Source organism: Galeopterus variegatus, unplaced genomic scaffold, assembly GCF_000696425.1.
Source record: "Galeopterus variegatus unplaced genomic scaffold, G_variegatus-3.0.2 Scaffold386, whole genome shotgun sequence".
Lineage (NCBI taxonomy): Eukaryota > Metazoa > Chordata > Mammalia > Dermoptera > Cynocephalidae > Galeopterus > Galeopterus variegatus.
The window spans coordinates 365,247-382,478 of record NW_007726497.1 but is presented as its reverse complement, the minus strand read 5'-3'; the positions used below and the strand labels follow the sequence as shown (position 1 = coordinate 382,478).

The 17,232-nt window shown below is 46.3% G+C and overlaps 1 protein-coding gene across 3 annotated transcripts in view; it reads right to left on the bottom strand.

The window, feature by feature from the left end:
• Window positions 1-17,232, bottom strand: part of PXMP4 (peroxisomal membrane protein 4, 24kDa) — a 34,676-nt gene that overhangs the window by 7,109 nt on the left and 10,335 nt on the right. The window contains exon 4 of one of the 3 annotated variants that reach the window (XR_550182.1): window positions 12,962-13,561. Coding sequence is in view for 2 of the 3 variants with exons in the window: in XM_008568200.1 (XP_008566422.1) it covers window positions 13,298-13,561 (264 nt within the window). In the remaining variant the exon portion in view is untranslated. Of the gene's footprint in view, window positions 1-12,667; window positions 13,562-17,232 lie in introns of those variants that run through there. The other 2 variants (XM_008568200.1, XM_008568201.1) reach the window with 2 other exon arrangements.

Below are 17,232 nucleotides of genomic sequence, written 5' to 3'. Positions count from 1 at the left end.
TCCAGTAGTACCTCCTCCTGGCCGGGCCCAGGGCAGGCACTGAGAAAGGTTATAAAAAAAAACAAGCTGATGCCAGAGGCTACCTAGAATGCGACAAGGAGGCCATGTTCTCCAAGAGTGGTCCTTAGGCACCTGGCTTCAGAATCACCTGGGAACTTGCTAACTTTGGCCCCAACCTAGCCCTACCAATTTAGAATCTCTAGATGCCCAAGAATCTGTATTTTAACAAGCAACCTCCCAACCCCCATTCCAGGTGATTTTTATAGGTGGTCACATTTTTTTTTTTTTTTTTGTCTTTTTTCCGTGTCCGGCAGCGGATCGCAACCCTCAGTGTTGCCCCCGTACCGGACCGGGGACCGGCAACGGGATTGCAAGCCTCGGTGTTGCTCCCGCGCCTCGCTCAGCCAGTGAGCGGGAGCCGGTCCGTATGTGGGATCCGAACCCTCGGATGGGAGCGCCGCCGCGCTTCCCAAGCGGCGCACTATCCAGTGCGCCACCGGGCCGGCCCTAGGTGGTCACATTTGAGAACAAATTGGTATACCTATATATCTAAAATGTGTGATGCAACCTCAAATTACAGCTCCTGTAATTCTCATCCTCAGTTTCCTCATCTGTAAAATGGGCACGCAGACCTTGCCCCAGCCCTTCCAGGGTTGACATGAGGATGAAAAGCATCAGGGACGTGAAAGTGTTTTATAAATTACGAGATGGTTTAGGAAAGCAGCAGGAGTTTCTTTTCGACTCTAATGAGCAGTTTGTGAAATTACTTACTACAAATCCTCGAATGTGTCAGAGCTAGAAGGGACCACAAAGATCACATAAGCCTCTTCCCGTACAGATGGAAAAACTGAGGACCCGTGAAGCCAGCCAGTGATAAAATCTGGTCTACTCTGGATTCCCAGCCCTGGAGTCTGCCTGTCCCTCTTCTCTGTCCCCTGACCCCCACCCCAGAAGCTGAGGGGTAGGTCACATTCTAAATAACCAAGCCAGGCACTGACAGAGCATGAGAGAAGCCAGCACACTCCCATTCCAGATGGAGAGTTTCCTTTCCCCACATCTTCCCAAAGAGTCCCAATAACAGTAACACTTTTATAAAGCCCTCTCATACCAAATAGTCATTCAATAAACATTTATTGAGCACCAGTCATATACCAAACACCATGCTGGTTGCTGGAGAGGGGAGACATATACGATGATACTTCAAAAGTTTGTGGAAAGATAGAATTAAAAGATAATGTGAATCTTTCCATGAACTTTTTTTTGGGTGGGGGGCAGCTGGCTGGTACAGGGATTGAACACCAGACCTTGGTGTTATCAGCACCACACTCCAATCAACTGAGCTGACCTGCCAGCCCCTCCATGAGCTTTTTTGAAGATGCCTTGGATATTATTATTGCCCCATTTTATGATGAGGAAATCGAGGCACAAAGGGCATGAGTTTACCTTGTAGATGAAAAGGTTATTCAGGCTTGGTGAGGCCAAAGCCAGGGGTTTTCCAAAGCTCTGCCCTTCCCAAAGTATTCAAGTACACATCCCAGGTAGAAGTACATGCCTTCCTTCCCACAATCACTTGTGTCCTGCTGCAGCAGAAAGGTGCAAGGACCAGAATTCCCAGCATGAAACCAAGGAAAAGATAAGGGTCTACTGTATCTATTAATACCTACTTAAAGCAGAAAAGGCCTGATAGATGGGACCCCTTGGCCCAGCATCCGGCACAGCCTGATAAGGCTGTTTTCAGTGTCAACAGTTCAGGCTGATAGCCCTCCCAAAAATCCACAATCACTGGGCAACCACTTCCATTGATGATCTCCTTTCAACCCAATAATCTCCTGAGTGAAGCTTGTTTATACACATGGGGCAGGAAGGAGGAGGCTCAGAGAAGGGCACTCACAGCTCAAGGTCACACTGCAGAATTAAGATGGGAACTTAGCCTGTTCCATTGCAAAACTCAGAATCTCGGGCCGGCCCGGTGGCGCACTGTAGTAGTACACCGCTTGGGAGCGCGGTGGCGCTCCCGCCGAGGGTTCAGATCCCACATACAGACCGGTTCCCGCTCACTGGCTGAGCGAGGTGCGGGCGCGACACTGAGGGTTGGGTTCCGTTGCCAGACACGAAAAAAGACAAAAAGGAAAAAAAAAAGAATATAGAGGCTTTATTGTTTGTTTGGGGAAAAAGTCAAAGGTGGCTGATTTCTTCAACCATTCTGAGCTTGGTCCTGGTCCGGTGCGGGCGCGACACTGAGGGTTGCAATCCGGGAGGGTTGCGATCCCGTTGCGGTCCTGGTTCGGTGCGGGCGCGACACTGAGGGTTGCAATCCGTTGCCGGACACGAAAAAAGACAAAAGGGGAAAAAAAAAAAAAAAAACACTCAGAATCTGCCCTTCATACCTGCCACACTCTGTAAATACTCCAAGAGCCAGGCTCAGGACTATCATGATTATAATGTGTGGTTTCCAAAAGGTATTATGGTGGATAGTGGCTTAATTAGTAGAATCCTCTGTAAGAGCCCAATGGGTGGAAGCCCCTGGGCCCATAATCCTCTGGACTGAAGATCCCATCTTTCCCTTGGTTCTTTCGAAGAGGCAGGATGGTACAAAGATGATAGCATGGGCTTCTAAATCAGATGGATGTAAATGGAAATCTTGGTCTGTGTGAGCTTGGACAAGTCAAGTAACTTCTTCCAATCCTCATTCATTCAATCCACAGTTAATTACTAGGCACCTACTATCTGTCAGACATTGTTCCGGGTGCTGGAGAGACAGCTATAAGCAAAACAGATCCATCTCTGACACCTGGAGCTCACAGTCCAGTGGGAGTTAAGAATTATTTCTAGGGCCAAGCCCGCAGCGCACTCGGGAGAGTGCGGCGCTGGGAGTGCAGCGGCGCTCCCGCCGTGGGTTCGGATCCTATATAGGGATGGCTGGTGCGCTCACTGGCTGAGCGCGGTGTGGCCGGTCTCAAAAAGGACAAAAAAAAAAAAAAAGAATTATTTCTATATGCCTGCACAATATGGTCGTTAAAAAGTCTGATAGTGAGACATATTTTAAAGCTATTTATTCCACATATAGTATCTCACCAAACATACATTCTCAGCTTTAAAAAAGCCAAAAAAACACTCCAAACATGAATATTCCTTCATTACACGGGGTGCATAATTGGGAGAAATGATTCTGTGGTGACTTAATTTTATTACGGGGCACAGAGACATCCATTGTTGAGTTCTGGCAGAGGGAGGTGGGGAGTTTTGAATCTGCAACTCCTCATTCCTCTTGAGTGATTCCTCCACGCTATACTGACTGACAGTTTACTGTCCCTGGAGATGTTCTGTCACCATGCCAGTTCTGGCTGTGTCTGAACAGGCCTCTTACCCATCTGAGAGGCGGTCTAACACGGGAGCAAGCTGTGGAGTGAGGCAGACCCCAACTCTGTGGCTTCTTGACTATATGACCTTGGGGAAGTGATTCACCCTCTTAAAGAGCTTTGCTTGCCTCATCTGTAGGACAAGGGGTAACAGCTCTTTTACAGGATGGGTGTCAGGGTGACATACAAAAACAAGACAAGCAGAGTTTGCAAACTGGTCCCCAGATATGATTGAATCTGTCCAAAGAGTGTCTTTCTTTTTTTCCTCTTTTTTTTTTCAGCTGGACGGTACTGGGATTAGATCCCGGACCTTGGTGTTATCAGCACCATGCTCTAATTAACTGAGCTAACCGGTCAGACAGTATCTTTTCTTAATTATGAATTAGTTTTAAGATTTGGGGAGGTTGGGAAATGCCACATAAAAATTCAGATATCTTGCTTTCTTTTAAAACAGTAATATCTGGCAATACTGGCGAGGCCATCACAGTGCTAAGCAGTTCCCATTTAGCCAGAACCTTGACCCTCTAGGCCACCACAGTCCCTCCCTGGCTTGCCTCACTCAGTGACTGTACTTGTCCTGCCATTCCAGATATAGGAGACTGCAACCCCTCATGTACAGTGCCCGGCACGAGTGAGCACCCAATAAACATTATCTACCATTCGTCATATCATCACTGATGTTATTACTGCCGAGGAACCAACCGGCACCAGCACAGCTTCTCTGCTTTGCAGGGAACTAAAGGTAAGACATGGACATAGAAGAGTAGGGAAGGTGGACATTAATGGTGAAACTAGAGACACGGGGCTTTGTGACTGCCAACAGCCTGGCTGGGTGGCCTTGGCTAAATCCTTGGCCATCAAGCAGCCCAAATGCTCAATAGGGTTTGGACCAAACGGTCTCAAGTCCAATGTGGATAGGTCTCAGGTTGATAAGCGAGTCTCCCTTCCTGCAACCCCAGTCACTCCCTGATCTCATGCTCTAGGGACCTCTTTTCTCTCCAAGGCTCACCCAGTGCAACTTCCTTTCTCTGAATCACCCAAACCTCTGAGAAGGGATCATGTTTTTCCAAGGAGAGGAGACAAACCAAACATAGTGGCTATGCCTACCCTGACCAGGGCCACAGTGAAGGGTATAGGGAACCCTTAGAGCCAAGGGGCTCTGTTTTGACTTCTGTAAAAGGGAGATGACAATAATGATAATAATAATAATAGCGGTTCACCTGTTAGGATTGTTGGAACAGAGTTATTAGTACTTAGAACAGTGCCCGGCACATAGAGTGCTCGATGAATATCAGCTGTTATTAAGAATGAAGGATGAGAACGCAGCCTTATAACAGCAAGGTCACAGGTTCGGATCCCCATATGGGCCAGCCGCCAAAAAAAAAAAGAAAAAAGAAAAAGAAAATAAACTGCATTGGTTTATTTATTTACTTATTTGCAGCCGGACAGTATGAGGATCAGAACCCATGACCTTGGTGTTATAAGGCTGTGCTCTAACCAACTGAACTAACCAGCCAGGAAAAAGAAAATAAGAATGAAGGATGAATCCCTGAAGCAGCTTGCCTACATTCGCATCTTGATTTTTCCACAGGAGAAAAGAAAAACTGTTCTTGTTAGGCTGCAGACTAGAACTTTCATGAAGCAATCCCTGCACTGCCTCCCAGGTTCTTTTAGGCACAGGTAGGCACAGAGACAAGGAAAAATAAATATGTCTGGAAGGCAATGCAATGAGACAATCCCATATTTCACTGATTCTAAGACTTCTTTTATCATATTTTAACTTCACTGAAATTGAGATACATCACACAATCAATGGAATGTCCATTTTTAGTCAGTAGCTCTTTTCTCTCTTGGGAGCTCAAAATGATGGCCTATCTCATCCTCAGTGGTGTCTTAGAAGTGACGAGCTAAGATGTACAAAGTGCTAGGTGTAGTGCCTGCCCTGTCATAAGCCCTCAGACTGTTCTCATGGTCTTCAGCATCACCAGCACATTCAAGGCTGGCCATGATGGGGCAATCAGCTTTTCTTTTTTTTTCTCATTTTGTCACTGACACCTGCTGACCTGCATTTGGTCCCTGGGTTGACAGGCACATGGCAAATGCAGGGGGGAGGGCCCAGATAGGAAGAGAAAGACTTTTTATAATATATTAAGATATTCAGAGAGGAGGAGCCAGAGACCCCTTCTTTTTTTTTTTAGCAACAAAAAAACCCTGCTGGAAGCCAGAGTTATATATATGCCAAACAGGCCAGGAAACGCAGCAGGCCTCCTGGAGCTGGCAATGAACCGAAACAGGGGCATTGTGTCCAGGCCACTGGCTGGCTGAGGGGGCATTGTTGGGGCCTGGCCCTGTCTGGGGAGAGGGGGGTGGAGGGGGCAGGGGGAGTGTGTTCCCATGACTCCCTGGGGAGTGACAACAATCGGCGCCAGCTGGGAAGCCTGGCATGCCAGAGGCCCGGTGGGCAGGCGGCTGGCCCCAGAGGGGCCAAGGAAGGCGGTGGGGGGCTGAGGAGGCAGGAAGGGGACAAGGTCAGGGACTGTCTCTTAGCTGGGGGGCAAAGCCTAGGAGGGAAAACATGGGGGCCACTCACTACACCCGTCTGCCTCACCCCCACCTCCAAAGCCCTGGACCACTGTGTCTCTCTCCAAATTACACCCCAGATCTGCCCACTTTTCTCTGTTCTCTTCCTCTACCCCCCGCCCCCACAGGCTGCCAGGGTTTCTCACCTGGACCACCATGTGGCTTCCTCATTGGGATTCATGCTGCTAGCCTGGCCCCTACACTGTTTTCCACATGCAGCCAGGAGGATCTTCCCAAAACGGAACTCATATTCCATCACTCCCCTGCTTAAACCTGACAAAGACTGACCATCACACTAAGAAAACCCAAACCCCTTCCCCTGGCCCACGAAGCCTGCCTGATGGGCCCAGCGGCCTCTTGGCTCCTCACCAGGAATCCCCAGTCCTGCACCCTGTCTCAGTCGGGTGGGCCCTCTTCCGTACCCTAGGATGCTTTCAGCTGTCCCTCCTCAGGGCCTCTGTACTTCCAGGATCCTCTGCCTGAAACACCCTTCCTCCACAGCTTTGCAGAGCTCTCTTCATTCTCCAGGGCTGAGAGCAAGCAACACCTCCTCAGGGAGCCTTCCCTGGAAAACAGAACCTTCCGTTCTCCCCTCCCAAGTCACTCTATTACACTGCCCTGAGTATACTTCACAGCACTTCCGTGCTCTGAAATGATCTTATTTGTGTATTCGCTGGTCAGTCTTCCCTCCCTTCTTATACTGTAAACCCCAGGTGAGCAGGAACTAGCTTCTTTCATTGCTGAATCCCAGCCTCCAATATCACCTGGCACTTAGTAAGGACTCAACCAATGTCAGTTATTACTTTTATTACTCCCATGCTCAGGGCTTGGTAAGCAATGACAGCCGCTGTGTGGTCAGGCAGGGAAGGCCCCTCTGGAGCAGGGGCTCTGAATCTAGATCCATGAATCCCAAGTTCCATGAACTTAAGCCGGAAAAGAATTACATCTTTATTTTCACTAGCCTCTAACTGAAATTGAACATTTCCTTCAATTAGGATGTAGGCAACGAACCAGAGGACTATTAGCAACACCTGGGACTTTGCCACCAATAGAAATCACAGCTATTTCCATACTGTGTTACAGTCATTGCAGGTGTCGTGAGATACTGTTTATGCTTATCACACCTTTGAAATCATGGCAGTTTCGGACATGCTGCTAGATCTTGTTATTTAATGTGTCAAAAAAGAACATACAGGGCCAGCCCAGTGGCTCACTCGGGAGAGTGCGGTGCTCATAACACCAAGGCCCCGGGTTCGGATCCCATATAGGGATGGCCGGTTCGCTCACTGGCTGGGCGTGGTGCTGACAACACCAAATCAAGGGTTAAGATCCCCTTACCAGTCATCTTTTTTAAAAAAAAAAAAAGAACATACATTACTAAACTGCAAATTTAAAAAGTATTTTGTTAACTATTTCAGTATTGAATATAATCAGTCTCTTTGTGATCCTAGGTATTTTATTTGTTTGGTTTTGGAAACAGTGTTGTGAGAAGAGTCAATGCCAAAGGGGTTCCTGACACACATAACCAAGGACACTCTAAAAAGGAGTGTCTTAAAAAAAGCTGATGTGGTCTGGCCTTCATCCTCCTCTCAGCCGACGTCCAGCCCACAAGGAGAGGCTGGAGGGAGAAGCCCAGAAGAACAATCACATCATTCCCCTGCTTAAACCTGCCAAAGGCTGCCATTACGCTGAGAAAACCCAAACCCCTTCCCTGGCCCACGAAGCCTGCCTGACGTGCCCAGAAACTTCTCGGCTCCTCGCCAGGGAACCCCAGCCGTGCACCCTGTCTCAGCCAGGGGGGGACCCCTTCTGGGCCCTAGGATGCTTTCAGCTGTTCTGACATTTGCGACACAGACCCTGGGACCTGCTTTTCAATTCTGCCTGGTTTCTGTCTTGTTTATTTTTTATATTTTTTCCTTTTTGTCTTTTTTCGTGTCTGGCAACAGGATCGCAACCCACAGTGTCGCGCCCGGACCGGGACCGGCAACGGGATCGCAACCCTCGGTGCTGCACCCGCACCTCGCTCAGCCAGTGAGCAGCCGGTCTGTATGTGGGATCTGAACCCTCGGCGGAAGCGCCACCGCGCTCCCAAGCGACACACTGTAGCAGTGCGCCACCGGGCCGGCCCTCTGTCTTGTTTATTAAATCATGACATCTAAAGCAGTTTTTTGGGATTTTTTGGTGGTGTAAATAACAGACATTTATTCTCACAGTATTGGAGGCTAGGAAGTCCAAGATTAAGGTGCTGGCAGATTAGGCGTCTGGTAAGGGTCCTCTTCCTGATTTGTAGATGGCCACCTTCTTGCGGTATCCTCATAACGCAGCTTTTTTTTTTTTAAAGATGACCAGTAAGGGGATCTTAACCCTTGACTTGGTGTTGTCAGCACCACGCTCTCTCAAGTGAGCTAACCGGCCACCCCTGCATAGGGATCCAAACCCATGGCCTTGGTGTTATCAGCACCACACTCTCCCAAGTGAGCCACAGGCTGGCCCCTATAAAGCAGCTTTGAGCAGAGTCCTGGTACGGAAAACAGGGAGCCCTGCGTTTGGAAGCCCTTTCTCAAAACAATACTCAGAAGAGGGTGCTGCTCTCCCTTTGTCCTCTGCCTGGGCTGGTGCAGCCTCCAGCTCACAAGAGCAAGTCCTATAGGCGACCCTCTGCTTAAAACCAAAACCCTCTCACCCAAAATGCTCTTCAAGGCTGAAGTAAGGCACACTCTCTCCTTATGAATCTCAAACAAGACCAGAAGAGAAAACTTTTTTTTTCCTTTTTATAAATACCCTCCAATTCATCAAAGAAAGCGATCCATCTGAAGTCACAGACCAAGGTGACTGACGTGAGGTTCGTTCCAGGAGGCGGAGCATAGCACAATATTCTGCTTTAGGAGGAGTTCAAAGCTTGATTCTTATAAACCCAAAATGCCCTCACGGAGAGGCAAAAGTGAGCAATGTGGAAAGAAACCCTGTCACCAGGACTCTTTCTGGAGCCCGGATGTGCAAGGCTGGAGCAGGAAGCCTCCCACGAGGTGGTTTCTTGGCGCCCCAGCATGTGAATCATCGCTGTCACATGGGTTCACTTAATGAGCTCTAATTTGGGAGCGGAGCAGAAGGGCCCCATGTTAACTTGGGTTTTGTCCTTTCCCTTACACTTGGAGTTCCATGCGCCTGAACATTGGGCATCATCTACTGTATGCCTCGGGACATCTCAGGTGGTTCATCTTCATGCTGATTACAGTAAGAACGCCCAAGATACAGGGGGGTATGGGAGGGAACTGACTTTTCTCTCTAATACGAGGGTACTTCAAAAAGTTCATGGAAAAATAGAATTAAAAGATGGTATGAGTCTTTCCATGAACTTTTTGAAGTACCCTCGTACACCTTCTATACTGTTTGAATTTTGTACCATGTGTATGTATTATTGATTAAAAAAATTATTTTTTTGTAACATCAAAGTGAAGGGTTCAGATCCCCATACTGGCCAGCCATCAAAAAATATATAAAAATAAAAAGTTTTACAGTCTTGCATGTCAAAAGACTTAAAAGGAATATAGCAATTTACAGGAATACACGTTAAACCACTATGCTATTTCAGGAACTAGCATTTAGAAATTGCAGTACTACTGTGTGCCAAGGGTCCCTTGGCGATCCTGTTTCACAGATCGTAGAAAATGGGGGCTCTGCCAAGAAGGAGTGAGTGAGCCCCCTCTCAGGACTGCTGGAAGCTAGACCCCTGCCCCTTGGTGAGGACCACCCCACCTTTCTCCCTAGAGTGTGCAGTTGGAGGCACCAGATGCTCTGGCAAGATCCAGAGAGATACCATCTGGGAGGGAAACCTATTCTTAGAGAGCAGTGACAGTTAGTGGTGGAACCAGCCAACCCCCAGCAGCAGTGGGGGGACTTCAGGCAGCCAGGTAGCCACAGCTTTACCTTCAGCTAGGGGGCAACACAGACTAAAAGCAGGGCGTACTCAGTTCTCAGGACCTCGCTTCTTTCTGCATTTCACCTCTACATTAGAAATAACAGTAATGGGCTGGCTAGTTAGCTCAGTTGCTAAGAGCACGGTGTTGTAACACCGGCCAGCTGCCCTCCCCTGAAAAACAACAAAAAAGGCAACATTTATTGAGTGGTCACTCTATGTATGCTGTGTTGTTTAATCCTCCAGACCATCTGTGAGGTGTGTGCCATTACATGTATTTTAGACATGAGGAAACAGAGGCAAGAATGGGTAAGTCACTTGTGCAAAGAAATAGCAGGCCCAGGGCTTGAGCCCCAGCCCTCTGGTTCCAAAGCCTGTGCCCCTAATTGCTGTTATACTGCATTTCCACCTGCTGTACCAGAGGCCAGTTTTAGTTTGGGTTCCCCCAGTAGCACACCCTAAGAGAAGGACTTGAGTGCAAGTGGTTTATATGCAATGGTCTCAGAAGCATTGGGAGGGGATGGGGGAGGGAGACGGGAGGGTGTGTTATCAAGCAAGTTACCACTGTGGGCAAGTGAAGCTCAATCCTGCTAGGGAGCTCTGGGAGCCAGCACCTCTGAGTTATCCCAACCAGGGGTGTGGGCTGCAAGCGTCCGTATCAGTCATTGGTTGAGGGCTGCTCCAGGGATGTGTGGATCTCCCAGCACTTCAGGCCTACTGCAGGGTGGAAAGCAGGCACCAGTAGCAAGTAAGAGTCCTTGGGCACAAAGACACAGGGATAGCAACTGGAAAAGTGGGCTGGTATGCATTAAAGTGGTAAGTTAGAGGGGATATAGGCAGAGTGTCCCCATCATCTACTATCAAACCTCCCACCTCCTCGTAACCTTGAGAGCTCATTCAACCTCTGCAGAGTGAGTTAGAGGATCTTCAAAATGACCTACATTTATGGCTGGTCAGTTAGCTCGGTTGGTAGAGTATGGCCTCCTAACATCAAGGTCAAGATCACGGTTCCCTGGGCCAGCCAGGTGCCAAAAAAAAAATCACCTACTTTGAGCTTGCAGTAATATGTCATAGCTAAGAACACTGCTTACAGAATCAGACATAATCCCACCTCAACTATCTAACAGCTTTGTGACTTACTTGTCACATGGAATAATAATGGTTGGCCCATATCATTTCCCACTACTCAAGGTGTGGCTCAGACCAGTGACACTGGCAGCACCTAGCAGCCTGTGAGAAATGCAGACTCTTAGGCCCAACCCCAGACCCAATGAATCAGTATCTGCTTTAAAAAGAGCTCCAGTGACTCATGTGATAGAGTTTGGATGTGTTGTCCCCATCAAAACTCATGTTGGAAATCTGATCTCCAATGTGGCAGTGTTGGGAGCTGTTTGAGTCATGAGGGCAGATCCCTCATGAAAGGATTAATGCTCTCCCTGGGGAAGGGGGACCTGAGTGAGATCTCACTCTATTAGTTCCTGTAAGAGCTGATTGTTTAAAAGACCCTGGCATCTCCTCCTCTCTTCTCTCTTGCTTCCTCTCCCCATATGACCTGCTTGTACCTGCTGGCTGCCTGCCGCCTTCTGCCATGAGTAGAAGCAGCCTGAGGCCATGCCAGATGCAGCTGTCCCAGAATTGTAAGCCAAACAAACCTCTACTCTTTACAAATTACCCAGTCTCAGGTATTCTGTTAGAGCAACACAAAACAGACTAATACACTCGTGTGTATATTTCTACGAGTAACTTCTAAAACATAAAAAAAGATTGATGGAGCAAGTATTTTTTTTTTTCCTTTTTGTCTTTTTTCGTGACCGGTAACAGGATTGCAACTCTCGGTGTCGCGCCCGCACCGTGCTCAACCAGTGAGCGGACTGGTCTCTATATGGGATCTGAACCCTCGGCGGGTGCGCCACCGGGCCGGCCCACAAGTATATTAATAGAAATATTCCTACTAGACCAAGGGTTTCAAATCGGTGGCCTGTGGACCAAATTTTCCCAGAGGATTGTTTGATTTGTCCAGCATGGTGGTTTTAAAAAATCATATGGCCCAGAAGTCCCCAGCTTACCAGGTCTCCATAACTCCGTACTGCATAGCACCCCAAACACTTCCATCGATGCCACTTCAGGCCCGTCAGCATCTGACTCTGTGCCCACCTCTGGCCCAGATCCTATAACCAGCTGCTATTTGCATAGCATGGCTTAGGTTTCTTAATTTAAAGCAAGACACTGAAAACACATGGGCTTTAAATTAATCAGACAGATCTGGGTTCAAATCCTAATTTGGCTATCCTGCTAATTGTATTACCTTGAGCAAGTTACTTCCCCTCTCTGACCCTCAGTTTCCACATCTGTAAAATGGGGATAAAAATACATACTTGCAAGGTCACTATATGGATTTAAAATAATATGTACAAAGCATCCAGGAAGTAGGAGCTCGCTAAGTGGAAGCAACTAATAGTAGTGGCAGCAGTTGTGGTTGTACAAGTCCAATGTGGACACCGGGTGTTATAATTATCCTCATTTCACAAGAAATTGAGGCTCTGAGAGGTCAAGAACCTTCCCCAAGGTTACACAGTGGTGGAATGGGGACTCAAACCCATGTCATCTAGCTCTAGATCTGCACTGTCCACTAGAATCTTCTGCAAGGATACAAGTGTTCTATATCTGTGTTGCCCAGTACAAGAGCCACCAGCCACACATGGCTACTGAGCACTGGAAATGTGACTAGTCCAAACTGAGGTGTGTTGCAAGTGTAAAACACACACTCAATTTTAAAGACTTAGTACAAGAAAAAAGAATGTAAAATATCTCATTAATGTTTTAAGTTAATTATATATTAAAAGAAGACTTTAGAAATATTGGGTTAAATATATAATTAAGATTAATCTCACCTCTTTCTACATTTTTAAATGTGGCTATTAGAAAAATGTTAATTACATACATGGCTCACCTTGAGTTTCTGTTGGACAGTAGGGCTCTAGAACTTCCCCAGTAGAACAACACCTGAGACAAGGAACTTAATATTTTTTTTAAAGTATTTGCAACCCACTGCCCACCAGCAAGGAGCCCTCTTACATAAGAACAGTCTAAGAATGAATGTACCCACCAGAAAGAGACCTCAGGGCCCTCCTCTGAGCTCGATGACCCCACAGAGAGGTGTGACTTGCCCCAGTCCTACAGAAGTCAGCAGCACAGATGGAACCAAGCCCACAACTCCTCAGCCTGGTTCGGCCACTTGCTCCGCCATTCAAGAGTACCTATCGGGGTTTGAAAATCAGTTCTTTTACGTTGGTAAAACCCTGGGGTAACACAAGTTGGAATCTGAGGCCAATGGTCTTGAGAAGGAAGGATCCTCTGGAAGGGTCTGAGGATGAGGCCATGCCTCAAGCACAGCCAGACACCACCTGGGTGGAGAAGCCCCTAGCAGCACCTCAAGGCCACATTACTTGGAGGGGCGTCTCTTGTTATAGACGAGGAAGTCTGAGATGTCATGCCACACGTTGCTGTCCTTGTATAGGTAGGTCATGGAGGACTGCAGCGAGGGCTGCAGCGTGGGCTGGTGATACTCAAAGAGCCACAGCACCAACCCCCACGTGATTGCGGCGAATACTGGGAATGGGTCCCACCGGGGTGCAGGGATATAGCCCTTTTCCACGCCCAGGCGGCACAAGGCAAACAGGACACGTGACAGCAGGTACATGTTGATCTGCAGGGAGAGAATGACAGGCATGACTGGTAGGAATCTTCTTCCCACCCACCCCCTATGTACTGGGGCATCTACTGGGAACTGGATCAGTGTCTTTCAAAGTTGATACACAAGATGATTCTAAATGGTAACTAACAGACATTCTACTGTTACTATTTGTGTCTTTTATTATTCTTGATAATTAAAATTTGGAAAAATGAATCCATTTCATGGTTCAAAACCAAAAGATAACTTGACACCAAAAACATGATCCATAAAGGTAAAAACTGACAAACTGGACCTCATCAAAATTTGAAATTTTCTCTGTGAAAGCCCATGTGAAGAGGATGAAAAGAAAAGCTACAGACTAGAAGTTATTTACAAACACGCATCTGACAAAAAACTAGGATCTAGAATATTTAAAATATTCTCAAAACTCAACAGTAAAGAAAAAAAAATCTAATTAGAAAATGGGCTGGGCTGGCCCGTGGCTCACTCGGTAGAGTGTGGTGCTGATAACACCAAGGCCCCGGGTTCGGATCCCACATAGGGATGGCCGGTTCGCTCACTGGCTGAGCGTGGTGCTGACAACACCAAGTCAAGGGTTAAGATCCCCTTACCGGTCATCTTTAAAAAAAAAAAAAAAAAATTCAGAGATGAGTAATATAGGGTCAGTGCTAGAAGAGAGCTCACCATGTAGGTAGGAGAAGACATATATCTACAGGTATACTTATTTACTAACTAAAAGTGCACATGTGATTGTGGGGATAAGTATAGCATGGCGTGGTGCTGACAACACCAAGTCAAGGGTTAAGATCCCCTTACCGGTCATCTTTTTAAAAAAAAAAAAAAAAAAAAGAAAAAGAAAATGGGCAAAAGACATAAACAGACATTTCACCAAGAGGTTATACAGATGGCTAATAAGCACATGAAAATATGTTCAATATCATTAGCCATCAGGGAATTGCAAATTAAAACCACACTGAGATAGAGCTCTATATAACTATCAAAATGGCTAAAATAAATGTGATAAACCAAACACTGACTAGGATGTGGAGAAACTAGATCACTTGCATATTACTGGTGGGAATGTAAAATGGTACAGTCACTTTGGAAAACAGTTTGACAGTTTCTTTTAAAACTAATCATGCATATGCCATACAATCCAGCAATTGCACTCTTAGGCATTTATCTGAGAGAAATGAAAACTTTGTTCACATAAAAACCTGTACAAGAATGTTCTTAGCAGCTGTATTCGTAATACCCGAGAGGTGGAAACAACCAGATGCCCTTCTGCGAGTGTGAATGTTTAAACAAACTGTGGTCCATCTATACTACAGACTACTACTCAGCAGTAAAAAGAAATGAACTATTGATACATACAACAATTTAGGGAATTTCCAGGGAATTATGCTAAAAGAAAAAGCCAAACCCCAAAGTTTATAAACTGTATGGTTCCATTTAAACAACAGTTTTAAATGACAAAATTTTAGAAATGGAAAACAAAGTAGTTGTCAATTGTCAGAGAAGGGGGTGGTGATGGAGGAAGATGGATACGACCAGGACTCCCAGACTTTGGAACTTCATAGGCTAGTGAAATTTCTAACAAAAAATAAAGCTAGGGAAACTTTCTCAAAATACAAAATACTCTCAGACTCCACAGTTCCAAGTCCAGGAACTTATCCTACAGACAGACTGACGTGTGCAAGAAGATGTCTTTTTTTTTTTTTTTTTTTTAAAGATGACCAGTAAGGGGATCATAACTCTTGACTTGGTTATCAGCACCATGCGCAGCCAGTGAGCCAACCGGCCATCCCTATATGGGATCCGAACCCGTGGCCTTGGTATTATCAGCACCGCACTCTCCCGAGTGAGCCACGGGCCGGCCCTGAAGATGTCTGAACAAAGCTGCAGACTAGCTTTTGTGTGACAGCAAAAGGCTAAACTCCCTAAATGTGTGTCTAGAGGGGCCTGGGGAAATCACAGCTGGTCCATCCACACAGCAGAGTGTGCTGGTGACATTAAAATGGATGAGGGACAGACAGAAAATGTCTCCAAGATATACTGTTACAGGACAAAAAGTATAGTACAATCTCATTGGTGGAAAGCCCCTGGTAGGGCCACTGATACAAGCAAAGGCACTTTCTGAGAGGCCATATGAGACACAGTTAACAGCAACTGGTTCTGGCAGCGGCTTTGGAATTACAGGGGGATGGGACTTTCTTTTCAACTTATTTTCTGATTTTATCACGATGTCTTGCAAGCAGCGAGAAGTGTGCCAGGTATGTAGGGGATGCTTAGCCTGCAATTTTAATAGACATAGTCCTGTTAAGATTGTCTATTTCCTTACCAGCCAGACAAAAACCAAAACAAAAGCATCTATTTCTTCCTCTATGATTTTGGCAGATCATGTCTATCAAGGAGTTGGTCTCGTTTGTGTCCTCTACTTTTTTCTTAGTAAGTCTGGCTAAAGGATTATTGATTATTATTTATCTTTTCAAAAAAAAACCTCAGTTTTTGGTTTAGTTGATTTTTTCTACTGATTTCCTATTATCAATTTCATTGATTTCTGCTCCAATTTTTATTATGTTTTTTCTTCTGCTTACTTTGGATTTAGTTTGCTCTTCTTTTTCTAGTTGCCTAAGGTGGCAATTTAGATTATTGATTTCAGATATTTCTTCTCTAATATATGCATTCAATACTATAAATATCTTTCTAAGCACTGTTTTCACTACATCCCACAAATTTTGATAAGTTGTTTTCATTTAGTCTGCATTTTTTTTTTTTCCTTTTTGTCTTTTTTCGTGTCCGGCAACGGATTGCAACCCTCAGTGTCACGCCCGTACTGGACCGGGACCGGCAATGGGATCACAACCCTCGGTGTTGCGCCCGCACCTCGCTCAGCCAGTGAGCGGGAACCAGTCTGTATGTGGGATCTGAACCCTCGGCGGGAGCGCCGCCGCGCTCCCAAGCGGCGCACTGTAGCAGTGCGCCACCGGGCCGGCCCTAGTCTGCATTTTTTAAAATGTAAAAATAAAAACTTTTTTTTTCCTTTTGCGGCTGGCTGGTACAGGGATTGACCCCCAGACCTTGCTGTTATCAACACTGTGCTCTACCCAACTGAGCTAACTGGCCAGACAAAAACTATTTTTTAGAGCATGGCCTTATAACACCAAGGTCATGGGTTCAGATCCCCATACCAGCCAGCCACCAAAAAAACTATTTATTATAACTTAAAAATATTTAAGAAATTTGAGCGGGGCAAATGAGAGGCTGTTAACTTTTTATTTTGCCAAAGGACATTAAACAACAACAATTAGCATTTAGTTTCATCATTCATCATCATTTCATTAAAATGCAAATTTTAAACCAGAAAAAGGACAAGTCACAGAATAAGAGATAATTTTTTTTTTTTTTTTAAAAGATGACCGGTTGGGCCGGCCCAGTGGCGCACTGGATAGTGCGCCGCTTGGGAAGCGCGGCGGTGCTCCCGCCCGAGGGGTCGGATCCCACATAGGGACGGCCGGTTGGCTCACTGGGTGAGCGTGGTGCTGACAACACCAAGTCAAGGGTTAAGATCCCCTTACCGGTCATCTTTTATTTTATTTTATTTATTTTTATTTTTTATTTTTTTGTCTTTTGTCTTTTTTCCGTGTCCGGCAACGGATCGCAACCCTCAGTGTTGCCCCCGT